The 14,020-nt window shown below is 49.7% G+C and overlaps 1 protein-coding gene across 2 annotated transcripts in view; it reads right to left on the bottom strand.

Moving 5' to 3' along the window:
• Positions 1-9,312: 9,312 nt before the first annotated feature.
• The window catches only part of LOC144128780 (uncharacterized), a 184,413-nt gene continuing 179,705 nt past the window's right edge, over positions 9,313-14,020 (bottom strand). For both annotated transcript variants that reach the window (XM_077662475.1, XM_077662476.1), the window contains exon 6: positions 9,313-11,356. In XM_077662475.1, coding sequence (XP_077518601.1) covers positions 10,474-11,356 — 883 coding nt within the window. In that variant the 3' untranslated portion in view covers positions 9,313-10,473. The remainder of the gene's footprint in view (positions 11,357-14,020) is intronic.

Genomic DNA, 14,020 nt, shown 5'->3' with positions numbered 1-14,020 from the left:
CTCCTCGCGCGTGCACAGCACGGCTCTCCAGGAATCACGCTCAACCTGCGAACCGGCGGCCAGTAAAGCTTTCGCTTTAAATTTAAAGTATATAAATGGTAAATCTCCTTTGAAAGCAGGCATACAGCATACAACCCAGTACTCGTTTTCACTAAGGGAAAGCACAAAACAAGCATCAAAACGACAAGATGGATGATAAGGCGCGTGGGAACAATGGTAACACCTTTTCACCAATACAACTAAACCAACAACTATTCATGGTCCATGCATTGATTTAACCGTACAAAGAATATCTCTACAGTAATAACTGAAAATCTGTGTATATCATACTGATCATAAAGCAGTCGTGAAAGTCGTTATGAAGCAATAAAAGGTAATATAAGTACATTTCACTTGTCTACGGTTTCACTCTTTGTAGAGCCACTTGTGTGAATTTTCAAGCGACGTCCCAATGCGTAATTGGGACGACACACGCCACCTGACAGGTGGCGTGTGACGCGACGCGTGTGACGACGAGCGAAGCGCCACCTGGAAGGTGGCTGCCACGGGAAGCTCCCGGAGGGTGGCTAGCAGAGTAACACGCCACCTGCCAGCTGCGGTAGGTAGCGGCTGCCACGACTGCCATGGTTGAGGAGCTGCGCTCAAGTTTCTCATTACCGACTATGGTAATCGTCTGTCCATTTTTTCTTTTTTTGTTTGAGATTGTAAAACATGATTCGACCTCAGCTACAGCGTAAAATACAGGGTGAAGCAAATAAGACGGAGCATAGCGATAACTTACGAGTGATATATTTACTGGCTGGGCAGCAGCCCATATTATACCAATAAAAGTAGGAAGCAATACACTAACAGCACGCGTCATTGTGCCATGCCAATGCAGGACTGCTAGGTGTCAATGCACTGTTTCAAGAAATGTTTGCGCTTCTGAGAACGTCCCTAAAGAATCTGCGCTTTCACAGTTAACCTGCAGCTGGGCTATCCTATGAGCTTCTATTATTTCTCCTGACAGCGTGTCGGGGCACCTGCCTTTCTAATTAATTTTTTTTAATTGGTTTTTTGGTGGAAAGGAAATGGCGCAGTATCTGTCTCATATATCGTTGGACACCTGAACCGCGCCGTAAGGGAAGGGATAAAGGAGGGAGTGAAAGAAGAGAGGAACAAATAGGTCCGTAGTGGAGGGCTCCGGAATAATTTCGACCACCTGGGGATCTTTAACGTGCACTGACATCGCACAGCACACGGGCGCCTTAGCGTTTTTCCTCCATAAAGACGCAGCCGCCGCGGTCGGGTTCGAACCCGGGAACTCCGGATCAGTAGTCGAGCGCCCTAACCACTGAGCCACCGCGGCGGGGCCTTTATTAGTTCGGAGAGAAATAACTTTATTGCGACGCAGCGTCGAGGAAGTATACTGCCCCAGGGTCACCAAAACCCAACTGGCTCGAGCCACGCTTAACCGAGGTTAGTGAGGCTCAACACATTAGGGGAGGGGGATATCTGTAAGAAGGGGGATTGATTGGCGGTAGGAAAGGAGACCAGGGAATTTTTTAGATTAGCATAGGGTTCGGGAGAACTGGGGCATTCAGGAGAGGGATGAAGCGGCAGAAGTCTGTTAATGCAGATGCACCGATGAGCATGCCCACCTAGTGTGCAGCTGAAATCAGCCCATTTCGAGTCTATGCAGGCAGAAAGTGCGCGTGTGACATTCAATTTATGCTTCTTTAATCGCTCACTCAGACATCAGCCTGTCCGGCTGACCACTTAATAATAGCCTTATGATTGTGACAAAATGTATGCGATCACTTCCTGGAAAGGAAAAAAAAACGAACATGGGGCGTTTCCGAACGTTCTCCCGATTATTTGTTATTTTCATCAGTTATATTGGAGAGACACTCAACAACAGCTTAAGCACGCAGGTTACAGCTTTGGTACCGTGATTCCAGTTTACGTAAAAAATGACGTTGACAAGAAAATTAAACGACACGAAAACCACTTTTTCAGTGTCTTCGAATGCTCCACACTAGTCTGCAGTGAATTGTTTTATGGTTTCTGTATTTCATTAGCGGTTCCGGTTCAGGCACGTGCGCTCATTCAGTGCAATGTAATATCTCACTTGAAAAATATGATCTTATGCAATGCTCCTATATCACCGTGGTAGTTTCTCGGCTTCTGCCTATGGCGCCTGGTGCCGTAGCTCTCATTGTGCAGCGACATCTGCACTAGAGCATGAACGGGCCTCAGCCAGGCCCGAGCCTTAGTCACGGCCGGGCCTGAAACTTGAGGCCCGATCCTTGTCAAGGCCCGTGTCTTGAAGCCCGGAGCTGTCTCGAGCCCACTTAAATTAATTAGCAATCCACTGAGCCCGGACCCGGCCCTCCAAGCTCGGTGTGAGGCTCGGCTCGGGCCCTTCCCGAGTCAGTTCCCTCAGCAGCCTAAGAAATACCTGGTAATTGTGTGCAGGTAATTGTGTGCAAGAAAGCTTGAACATATCCGTTTGGTAAACACGACAGAAAGAGATCACACAATGAAAGACGATATCGGCACAGACGGCTGCCCGCCGAGCAATCGAATGTAGGTTCTTTTTCAGCGGTTCTTCAAATTTGTACTCACGAGCGGTAACAAAACCAGCCAGATGCGGGGCGCCTTTGGCAGATCCGACGACGCGTGCTCGCTGGCAGCTGATGATGATGATGTCCCCAGGCTTAATGGCACATACAGCTGAACCAGCCCAAGCGACCAGTAATCTTCAATTTAGTAGAGGAACGCGTTCGTGCACATGAGCCGTGTTTCAGGCGACGCCCCATCGAAGAACGCCGCAGTAGCGCTGTCTGTTACTGGATTCTGCGCGTTAGAAGTTGCGAAAGCGAAATTTCCCCGTTGTGGTTCAATCACTGAAGTTTACTTACATCGTTCAGTGCAACCGAGCGTACGCGTCCGAAAATACTTGGACAGCAGTGTGAGTCACGCTGACAAAACTCCAGCTGCCGCGTGTCAGCCACAACGTTGTCAGCGCTAATCCATGCAGCCCAGAATCTCTGTCTCTCATCACCGCCACGTACCTCAATGCGCGATTTATTCGTCCACTGACCCAGAGAGCCAGTTATGCGCCCTTCCTTTCCTCAAAATCATCGCAGTCTAGAACGCTGTCAACGCCGACACCAATGAATACAATGGACGCCGACGGCCCATTGAAACAGAGGAGAGCGCTCGGCGGCGGCGGCGGCTGAGTGACGTCATAGCTGTCACGTGGTTCAACGTCGGTTCAAGGTCAAACGCGCGCACACTGCGAAGATGCTACGGACGGGAGTAGTAAAGCTTTCGCTTTAAAAGTGGGACACGGGAAAGCTATGCACCGACCCCGAGCTCGGAACGAGCCTGCAACTTCAAGCCTGGGTTCGACCCAGCCCTGCCTATGACCAGCTCAGGCCTGGCGAAACTGCATTTTCAGCTCCAACCTGGTCCGCGACCTGGGCCGGGCCCGGGTTTTCGGGGCGGCCCGAGCCCGTGCAGCGCCTGAGTCTGCACTAAAGACAGAAATTTTACAGCTCCCGTGCACCTGAAAGGAGCATCAGTGGGGTGTAAATTATTCCTAAGCCTTCGATTAGCGCATTGTGGTGAGCCTGTCTTCTAGTTGCTGTTTTTTTTTCTTTGTTGGAAAAAAACAGATTTATCCTAGGGCTCATGCACTTGAGAAGGATGTGCTCATGCTCATTCTTCTTTACGTCCAAGAGCACCCCTTGTTATTTCTGCCATGCGTGTTTAGCAGGCTTCTCTTTCCTAAAACGGCACTGAGATTAGTCCTTCGTGTTTCCCTAAATGTCTAATATCTATCTCCCTCTCCCCTCTCACTACGTGTTGTGGAATCGTTCTCTTGTCCCCCTTGTTGTGCTTGTCATCTCTTCATACTGCCTAGTATGGACAGCCTGTTCGTTACCGTACCGGCTCGGTTGTTTCCTAGCAATAAAGCTGTCTTCTCCTAGTGGTTGTTCATGCCGGAAACTGAAAAGTCGGATGAATCAAGTGCTTACAACAAACTCGCTCCACTTGGCCTCCACCACGGACTTAGGCATGCAGAGATGGCCGTCTCATTTCGAGACGTTGGTGAAGTACACATGAGCCTCTGGAAGAGTGACTCGGTTACTGTATTCTCCCCGCCGCGGTGGCTCAGTGGTTAGGGCGCTCGACTACTGATCCGGAGTTCCCGGGTTCGAACCCAATCGCGGCGGCTGCGTTTTTATGGAGGAAAAACACTCAGGCGCCCGTGTGCTGTGCGATGTCAGTGCACGTTAAAGATCCCCAGGTGGTCGAAATTATTCCGGAGCCCTCCACTACGGCACCTCTTCTTCCTTTCTTCTTTCACTCCCTCCTTTATCCCTTCCCTTACGGCGTGGTTCAGGTGTACAACGATATATGAGACAGATACTGCGCCATTTCCTTTCCCCAAAAACCAATTATTATTATTATTATTATTATTATTATTATTATTATTATTATTATTATTATTATTATTATTAATATTAATATTATTATTATTATTGTTATTATTATTATTATTATTATTATTATTATTATTATTATTATTATTATTATTATTATTATTATTATTATTATTATTATTATTATTATTATTATTATTATTATTATTATTATTATTATTAGTCACTGTATTCTGCGAACAGCGCGGAAATGGGACTTTTCGCATTTTCTACTCTCAGCACTCTCGCATAACGAGATGGTTTCCTTGCGGTTTTCTCAACAGTCTGTAACCACGGTCTGCGAGCTACGTACGCGAAGTCTGAACCGATTAATGACGTCAAAAGAAAAGGAAACGAAGCTACACTTGCCGCAGAACCATTGGTTAAGTAAATTTTAGTTCCTCCTCCAGCCTAACGTGGCTTAAGCTTTCTCTTGCCGTGCCCGAGTCGGTGAAATTAGATTTCCGCCGAAAACCATCAGCTTTCTGTTTTTAAAGTCTGCGTAGGTTGTGGTAAAGCTGCTATAAATCTGTAATGCAAGCTTCGTTAAAGTGCGTTAGCGATGATTAGTTTTTTGCGCGCTATTTGTTTCTTTCAATTATCTAGCTTATTGGTAATGACTTTGTTTGTTGAGTGCATTTAAAAAGAGAATGTGCCTTGCTACGACGAGAGAAAAAACGCTCACCGGTGGTCTCTTGAACGCCCATTGGACATGAGGGCAGGTTTTATCAATTTAGCTCACGCGTTTCACAAAGTGGTTGCATAAGCGTGATGTCGATGGGAGCTCGCTAGCGGATCCAAGCACACCGTGACCGGCTCGGTTGTTTCCTAGAAAAAATTCTTTTCCTGGAGGCTGTTCGTGATGGAGCTTCTATACTTATGATCTTTCTGAAAATCTTGTGGTAGCGTAATTCAGAGGTATTAATTCATCGAAAGCCATTTTTCTCGAAATTGAAAGGTATGCTATAAACAAGACACGACACAACAGGATAACGCAAGCATTGGCTCGCCTCTGGCGGTTCTATTTGGAGAAGGCATCATATTGCTTTGCACTTAAATTATCTGTTAACGAAACGGCCAGTCAGAAGCCCGCTGAAGGATAAAAAAATGCAAGGGAAAGCGCTGTCTTTAATATACTAAATATTTATGGTCCCCTTTTTGATGCGAATATTTCACACGGCCATAAGCTCCCCTCCTGTTTGCAGTCAATGCTTCTGTTTGATATTCCGTTCTGTATTTAGCAAGCGCCTTTTTGAATGTCGAACCGGCCAGTCATGTCGACTTGGTGCAGTATTGAATCTGTCCTTTCGAGCTTCCATACTGCCATCACTTAAGGGAACAGCTTATATTTCAGTCAATATTATATAGCATACGCCAGAATCTGAGTGTTGACGATCTGACACTTGAAAGGAAAGTATTTATTTTTTTTTCTCTTTGCCGTTAAAAAGTATATCTGATATATAATATGTTGTTGAAGCGCATACTAAATGTTTCAAGACCCAAAGCAAGAAAGATATTCATTCATCATGTAATCGTGCAACATAAACTTCGCATTTGAGAAAAATGGTAAAGAAATATTAATAGGCCTATATACTTTTCCAGGTTTTGCCTATTCACGGATAACAGAAGAGCAGCTGCTAGGAAAACGCACTTTTCTCAGAAGGTTAAAAAATAAGTGGTGCCTGAAAACGTCGCCTGATGCACGGATGAGGGCAATAGGCGCTGAAAGGGACCGTAATAAACATGTGCGTCGATATGAACGGCACCGCAACCGCGCTTCTACGGCCTATCGAGCAGGACAGGGCACTCAACCTGCATCTCAAATGACGGATGTCGACGAAAACCTCGAGCTTGGCAAGAGCAGTGCGTAAGTGTGACCCCTCATCGTGGCCACAGTTTCTGAGCAAGGTCACATTGCACAAGCAATACAAGACGAAGGTTAATCTCAGTATCCTCGTTACCATGAAAGAAACGGCATATCATTACAAGGGTGAGGTTGAGCTCATGCCCGAGTGTACCTATCAGTCACATAAATCACCACATCAGCTGCACTGCAATAACGCGTTACCGGGTATCGTGATTGTCCTGCGCGAGTTCTGTTTTATTTTTTTTTACAGACTTGAAAACAGCAGAAAAATCAAGAGGAAGAAATGGGCTTGGGCAAGGTATGTAATGCGAAGAAAAACGTAACCGCTGATCTTTAAAGGTAACGGAGTTGTTTCCAAGAGAAGGCAAGCGTAGCAGGGAGCGGCAGAAAGTTAGGTGGACGGATGAGATTAAGAAGTTCGCAGGCATTGGGTGGCCGCAGCTCGCAAAGGAGAGGGTTAATTGCAGAGGCATGGGAGAAGCCTTTGCCCTGCAGTGTGCGTAGTCAGGCAGATGATGATGATGATGAATCTCTAGTACATATTCAACCCGCGCACTACGGAAACGCGTCGTGTGGAACTGATGCATATCCTGAAAATAAAGAACAACAAATACCGCCACTTACCCGAGCGGTATGACGAGGGACCAGCGCTAGCTGGTTTGCGAAAGGATTAACGTAGTGATGACGTCATGCACCACAGTGCTACTACTTCGTTTATGCTACAGAAGGGTTACAATGAATGCTTTATGCAGTGAGAAATGCGTGGACATGGACTAATTCAATAGTGTTGCGGGTATCGGGAGACATCGACTAGGCGTTAGGCTGGTAAACGGACCTCGCGTCCATTGTCCCATTCGAAAAACACGGCTCCTTCAGTGTACATGGTTCACGTGTAGCTCGCCCACTTAGCTTCTTCACACACTATGCCAATGAAGGTGATACAGTCCACATAAATATCAGACACAACAGTTGCTAGATTACGGAATCTAACATGCTACAATCTTGTCGCGCAGCGTGTTTGCGAGCAAGATCGCTCGTGTCTTTTGTTTCTCTAGCCCCCCGCATAACGCAGTGTTTCGAGTAGCGAAGCGGGTTTGTGGGCAGCGTACCGAGCGCGTCTGTCCTATAACCGTCCTCTGGCTTACTGTATAAGGGCACCGTTCCGAGCGCGACCCTCCGCATTGGCTGTATCTCTTGTTCTTCCGCAGTACAAAAGTGCACAATTCTACCATAACATTCTCCCAGCATGCCTTCCGTCGAAGCCCGTGCATGAACGATTTCTCAACGGATCGCGCCAGGCGATATCAATTCTGACGCAGCTGTTAACAAGTTAGTCTAAGACCGTAGCAGTAACAGCTTTGCTTTACTAATACCTACACCTTAATGTGCGAAAGCCGCAAGAGTGCTTATTTGTGACGTCATAATGAAAGGCTCCGGGATTATATCGGCCACCTATGGTCCGTCACAGTGTATTGAAATCTCCGTACTTGCGTTTTGTAGCGATAGCTACATTACTGTAGCATTTCGAGCCTTCAGCGTGGTGCGGAGCAGCTGCCGGCGGCGAAGCGCCGTCGCTGATCACGTGGTTCGTCACGTGACCAAGTTCCACTCGGCCAGCTGTAGCTATCGCGTCACTCCAGGTTTAACCAGAGCTAAACCACCGCCAATTTTTTTTTTCGTTTCACATCCATCGGAATCCGACCGTCTTAACCAAGTTTAACGCCACAACCTCATCATCATCATCATGCTCACAAGCAGAGCGCCATAACCACTCACCCACCGCGACGGAGAAGAGCTGTTCTACAGATTCTACACATATCACCACGGGATCTCCAGTAGTCCAGCAGCAGTTGTGTGCGTTTTGAAAGTGTCGGTGAAACTGTTTTCACAAATTTTGTATAGTTGCGCCTAGCTACTAGCATCAAATCATCATTACTCCAACGGTGGTGTGTATGCGTTTTACAGCCACAACTGTTAACCTCCCGTTCGTGGGTTTCGCGTTGGTGTAGTAATAGTAGTAGTAGTCGGTACAACCGGTCGGTACGTGGTAGCCGTGGAAACCACTTGGAAGTTGGAAGGGGGAGGACATGACGGGAAAGGAGGAATGCGTAACCGGAGCGGTTACCCTGGGGTGAGGAAGTTATGGTGAGAGCGGAGGACTGCGTAACCAAACGCTGGTTGCCACGGGAAGAACTCGGAAAGTTTGGTTTGGTTTATGAGGGTTTAACGTCCCATAGCGATCCAGGCTATGAGGGACGCCGTAGTGAAGGGCTCCGGAAATTTCGACCACCTGGGGTTCTTTTACGTGCACTGACATCGCACAGTACACGGGCCTCTAGAATTTCGCCTCCATCGAAATGCGACCGCCGCGACCGGGATCGAACCCGCGTCTTTCGGGCCTAAAGTAGTCGGGCCAGCAGCCGAGCGCCATAACCACTCAGCCACCGCGGCGGCTTAGAACTCGGAAAGTGGTTACTGTGAATGAGAGAAGGGAGAGTACCTCAACAGATGTCGCTGAATCTCGCGTTTCACAGTGCTTACGACGCTGTGCGTGCTTTTTTTGTGTTGTTGTTGTTAGAAGCACCAGCTGTAAGGTGCGTGAATGCGGCGGAGATGTAAAGTTCGGTGTCACTGACTGTCAAGAGTGGAAAGGTGAAATTAAACATTATTCTCGAAGAATTTCATGCCGCGATTCATGCAATAGTTTTGCACTTACCGGCTCACGAAGCAGTACGAGTCATCTATAGACACATTAGAAAGCATACCCAATAAGACCATGGTCTCCCCAAAACTGGTTTCTCGAAGTCATGCAGAGGGTTTCTGTGGGCGGCCAAGCATGAGAAAACTTTCAATCCTCAGTGCAGCTTCATTGGCAATATTTGATTGCCAACACTCCCCCCCCCCCCCCCCCCCCCTCGGAGCTGACAGGTTACGTAGTCACTTCTATACTACAGATTCCACAAGACAACGACGGCCTCGCACAACAGCTTTATTGGCATTCAATTGCGGCCTTCGGAGGTTTCACTGTCACGACAAACATTTGGTAATAAATATGTACAAGGGCGCATATCCGCACACGCGTGCAATATATTTATATGTTTATGTGTATGTATAAGGGTTCATTGCAATGTTCTCTCGGACACTAAAACAAACATCTTCACTGGACACGACACGTGTCGAGGCGCCACAGGGTTGTTCAGCTTGTCGCCACTTTGTTCAGGTTTACTTATGCTCGCAGCAGCCACGGCGTGCGTACGCCTCAGTGGCACTTTGTGGACGGGCAAGCGCTGTGCACGCAGCGGTCCAAACATATCTCTCCGCTTTTATCTGTGGTGGGCGTGTGGACAACCTCTTAGGAACCAGATCAGCGACCCAAAAGGTGCGGGTTTGTTACGGAACCAGCGTTTGTCTAGAACACACATTTATAGGAGTCAGTGAAGTCTTTTTTTTTTCAAGTATCAGCCGCTTTTAACTTATAATTCGTTGCAAACACACAAAACAACGTTTCCTTCGCAGTAGACAAAAGCGCTTACGATTGGGCACAAAAGGTCATACATATTCCACTACTCGCTGACTCGCACTTGCGCGGGCGAAAGAAAGGAACAGAGGACAAGGAAGCCAACACAGGGAACTGCGAATTCCACTAGAACGAAAAAACTGTACAAGCATCTCACGAACAGTTCCTGCTAGGGCCTGTACGCTTTCCACTCCGGCTCACTGCAGAGCCAATGCTGGCGCACAGCTGAGCCTCCGTCGTACAGTTCGACAGAGAGCTACTTCCGACCACGGTTGCGCTGTCTTTTACCGCGTACTGAAAATAGACCTTTACACCATTTGGCAGGAGTTCGTTGTTACAAAATGTTCGCCAGGTGGCTCACTTCATCCGAATCGGCCTTAGAGGGCCGACGTCTGGACCGGTGAGCAGCGATAACGGCACGCATCAAGCATGAAACGCGGCGCTCTTCTAGCGCCCCGTTCCATTCGTGCGGAGATGCCTGCTTCTCTTCCTTCAGGATGGTACCGAAGATCTGACTCGCGAGTCTTCTCCTGTCAACTCCTCCGCCCCCATTAAGAGCCATTTCCCGGCAAAGTTGGTAGCTGTCAAGTTAATCCTATACGACTCCAGCACTGCAATCACACCTCGGTGCCTTCGTAGTTGCCTTCGCCGTAGCCTTCATCGGGAGAGTAGCGGGTCTCTGCGCCGACGGCCATGCAGGCCGCCACGGGAGGCCCTGCGGCCGCACTTGGATTCCTCTTCCAAGAGGCCGTGGGTTCGACTACCCTCCACTGCGCCGCCACCGGGGGCTCGGGGGGAGAATAGAGGCCGTGTCTGTGCGGTGGTTCTGGAGGCTCTTCGAGGTACCGGTCGCGGAGCGCGTACTGGCCGTAGCAGGGGTCGGCGGGATTGACGTAGCCGTTGCCCACCGGCCCGTACCCGTTGGGCTGCCTCGAGTAGTCCAGCTCCGCGCCGCTCTTGCCGTGCACAACGTCCGGCGTCGTCCGGTCGACGGCGTCCGTGGGCGACTGCGCCGAGCCGTCGTGCGGCGAGCGCTGCATGGCGGCCAGCTGCGCCGCCTTGGTGTCGCTCGGAGTGGCCACTTCCACCAGGTCTGCCTTGCGTGCCAGCTGCTTGAGCATTCCGGGAAACTTGGCCCTGGAAGCAGCCAGCGCCCTCTGCCGGGCCACGACGAAGCACAGCAGCAGAGCTAGTACGACGAGCGCCAGGAAGCTGGCGAGCACTATGATGATCTTGTGAGTCCGCGAGAGGCCGCCAGCGGCCGGCGGCGCCTGCACCACGGCCAGCGTCGTGTTGGCGGCCCGCAGTCCGGCGCGGTTCTCGGCGACGCAGATGTACACACCGGCGTCGTAGGGGCCCGCGTGGGCCACGGAGAGCCAGCTCAGCTGGAACGGCCCGCTCTGCTCGCGCTGAACCTGGAAGCGGGTCGGATCCAGGTCCGGGCCCACCCCGCCGCTCGTCGAGTTCCAAGCGCCGGCGGCCCAGTCGGCTGCTTCCCACCTGTCAGAGACGAACAACAGAGTGCGATATAAATATCAGGCATGCTGCATCAGCATTCGCTGAGTGAGCCAGTCATCCTAAGAAAAAAGTTTAACGCAGTTTCGCGGGTGTTTTCCGCTCTTGGCTGAAAACGCTTGAACATAGTGTTGAAAGGTCGGTATATTTTCTTTTCTACTATTAACTTCCGACGCTTTCACTAGATAAGCAGAGCATATTGTTGCAAAATCGAGCATACCCAGTCACTTTTTACCCAGCATTCGTGCATTCGTTTGTGGGAAGTTTCGCTCGCTTCTGTAATGCGTGAAAACATAGTGCATGCGCAGATTTTCTGCACGGAATGTTTCTCCTGGTGCGCACTCTCACTTCGACTACCCCAATACTGAAATATTTCCCTGTTAGCTATGGCTGTAACGATTCTAGCAAGGAGAGACCGAGACCACAATGCGTGTCTACGTTCTCTGTTGCAGTGCAGTGCACAAAGAAGGTAGCTATCCATCTTCTCAACCGTCTGAAGTACCAGCCGCAGTCGAAACAGATAATTGTACCGCCTCACCCTCCCATCTTCCCTCAAAAGGCGACGAATGCACTGCTATGCTTCCTCGGGTGGAATGGCTGTACGGCCGCCTGTGACACCTGGCGTCTTTGTGTGCTAGCATGGCTATAGTGCGCCTCCGTTTGCTCTCTCCTGCCTGTCTTTTATTCTCCTATTCCTTCAGGGCCAGTGCAGGGCAATGAACTGCAACCCTTACATCCACCCCACCCCACCTTCCTCATGACCTTGTTACTCTCTCCAAATGCCTACATAGTAAATGTCTCCTGTTAACAAATCAAGGGTTCGACGAAAGCTCGTCCGCTCAGGAATACGATTGGGTGAATCACGATCACTCGCCAAACATGAAGATGTATCGACGTTTCGGAAACGCGCACGTGTTCCTTGTGTTCACTGAGTAGGAATAGAAATCGTCGCCACTTAGTTTGTACAGTGGTGAGCAAAAGTGGTATGGGGAACCTGCGCTGCCAAGGTGGCACTGCAATTGTTCCATTCGGTGACTCAAAACTGCTTTTGTCAGCCGCTTGGCCCGCTGCAAACGCGAGAACACATTCTGCGCGATTAGATACCCGCGTTTGGCTGACAGCATTCATTGCCTAGCTTTTCTCGGCGTAGCCCAGATAGCTGACGCACGGCACGTGCGCCTTCGACAGAGCGCGGAGGCTCACGCCAATAAGCGCCTGAAGGTGGCGGGGAAAAGTACTAAGAGTACTACCCAAAACTGCTTGCTCTTCTCGCTAGGCAGTGTGTTATGGCGCTGCAATCGGCACCGCAAACTTCAACGCAAGTTCCCCATACAACATGCAGCCGGTGGCGGAGCTCGGGAAAACTAAAGATGAGAATTGCATTGAAACGCCATCTAGCGACAGCGACAGGGGACGAGGCAGCTCAAGGGAGACCCATCTTATCTGCAGGCATGCCAGTTGGCTCCTTTCGGTGAGTCGTGCTACTGTTCGGTTAAATGCCGAACGGTGCCGTAGCAGTAGACGAAGACGTTGAGTCAAAACTGGACACCACAGACATCGCCTTTTGTTCGTCTAGTTAGCGTCGCGCGAACGACCGTTACGCTAGAGATATCGCAGCGCGGCGAATAATAATAATTGGTTTTTTGGGGGGAAAGGAAATGGCGCAGTATCTGTCTCATATATCGTTGGACACCTGAACCGCGCCGTAAGGGAAGGGATAAAGGAGGGAGTGAAAGAAGAAAGGAAGAAGAGGTGCCGAAGTGGAGGGCTCCGGAATAATTTCGACCACCTGGGGATATTTAACGTGCACTGACATCGCACAGCACACGGGCGCCTTAGCGTTTTGCCTCCATAAAAACGCAGCCGCCGCGGTCGGGTTCGAACCCGGGAACTCCGGATCAGTAGTCGAGCGCCCTAACCACTGAGCCACCGCGGCGGGGCGCGCGGCGAGCGCCAGTCATGCGCCGGTTGCCTTGCCCTATCTCGACCATGCAGTGAAAACAAAAATATGCAAAAAAACGCCACCCACGCGACTCTTATCGCGTCGGAGCGTTTAAGCGAGAAGGAGCGCGGCGCATCCAGCCAAGCTGACTGACATGCTTGCCAATAAAATGCGGCCCCGCCACGATTGTCTCGATCCCAGATAGCTCTTGCTAGATAGCGTTGCAATGCGCTATTCTCGAACTCAGCCACCGACTCTGTGTTCTATACCACTTTTGCTCACGACTGAACACAACACACCGCATCGTAAGCGTGTGTAAACGACAGGCATACTCCCTTCTGTTCAGATCATCGTAGCTGGGCGTCGATTGGATGATAGCGATTCGAGTAGCAACCGCTATGATATGTTCTTTCCCTCTGGCACGTTAGCGCCCTTGCGCCAGGCAACGTACGCGGTTCTTAAGCTTCACTTCCTCAGCAGTCTTGGTCAGTGACCGGGATTCGATCAAATGTCTCCTTTCTATGAATTTTCAGGGGAACAGCCTACTCGAAATCGAAATACACAAAATAATAAAAGAAAGAGATTCACGAAACAAGAAGGCGCACTCCCCAAAGAATAATGTACTTACAGTCCTCGACATTATATTAGAGAACTACCTCGCAGACAATGGATGGAAGAAGGGGGGAATCGCTACAGAAGTGGTATAA

This window comes from Amblyomma americanum, chromosome 4 (genome assembly GCF_052857255.1).
Source record: "Amblyomma americanum isolate KBUSLIRL-KWMA chromosome 4, ASM5285725v1, whole genome shotgun sequence".
NCBI classification, from domain to species: domain Eukaryota; kingdom Metazoa; phylum Arthropoda; class Arachnida; order Ixodida; family Ixodidae; genus Amblyomma; species Amblyomma americanum.
The sequence above is the reverse complement of the archived record's forward strand: the minus strand, read 5'-3'. Positions and strand labels throughout refer to the sequence as shown.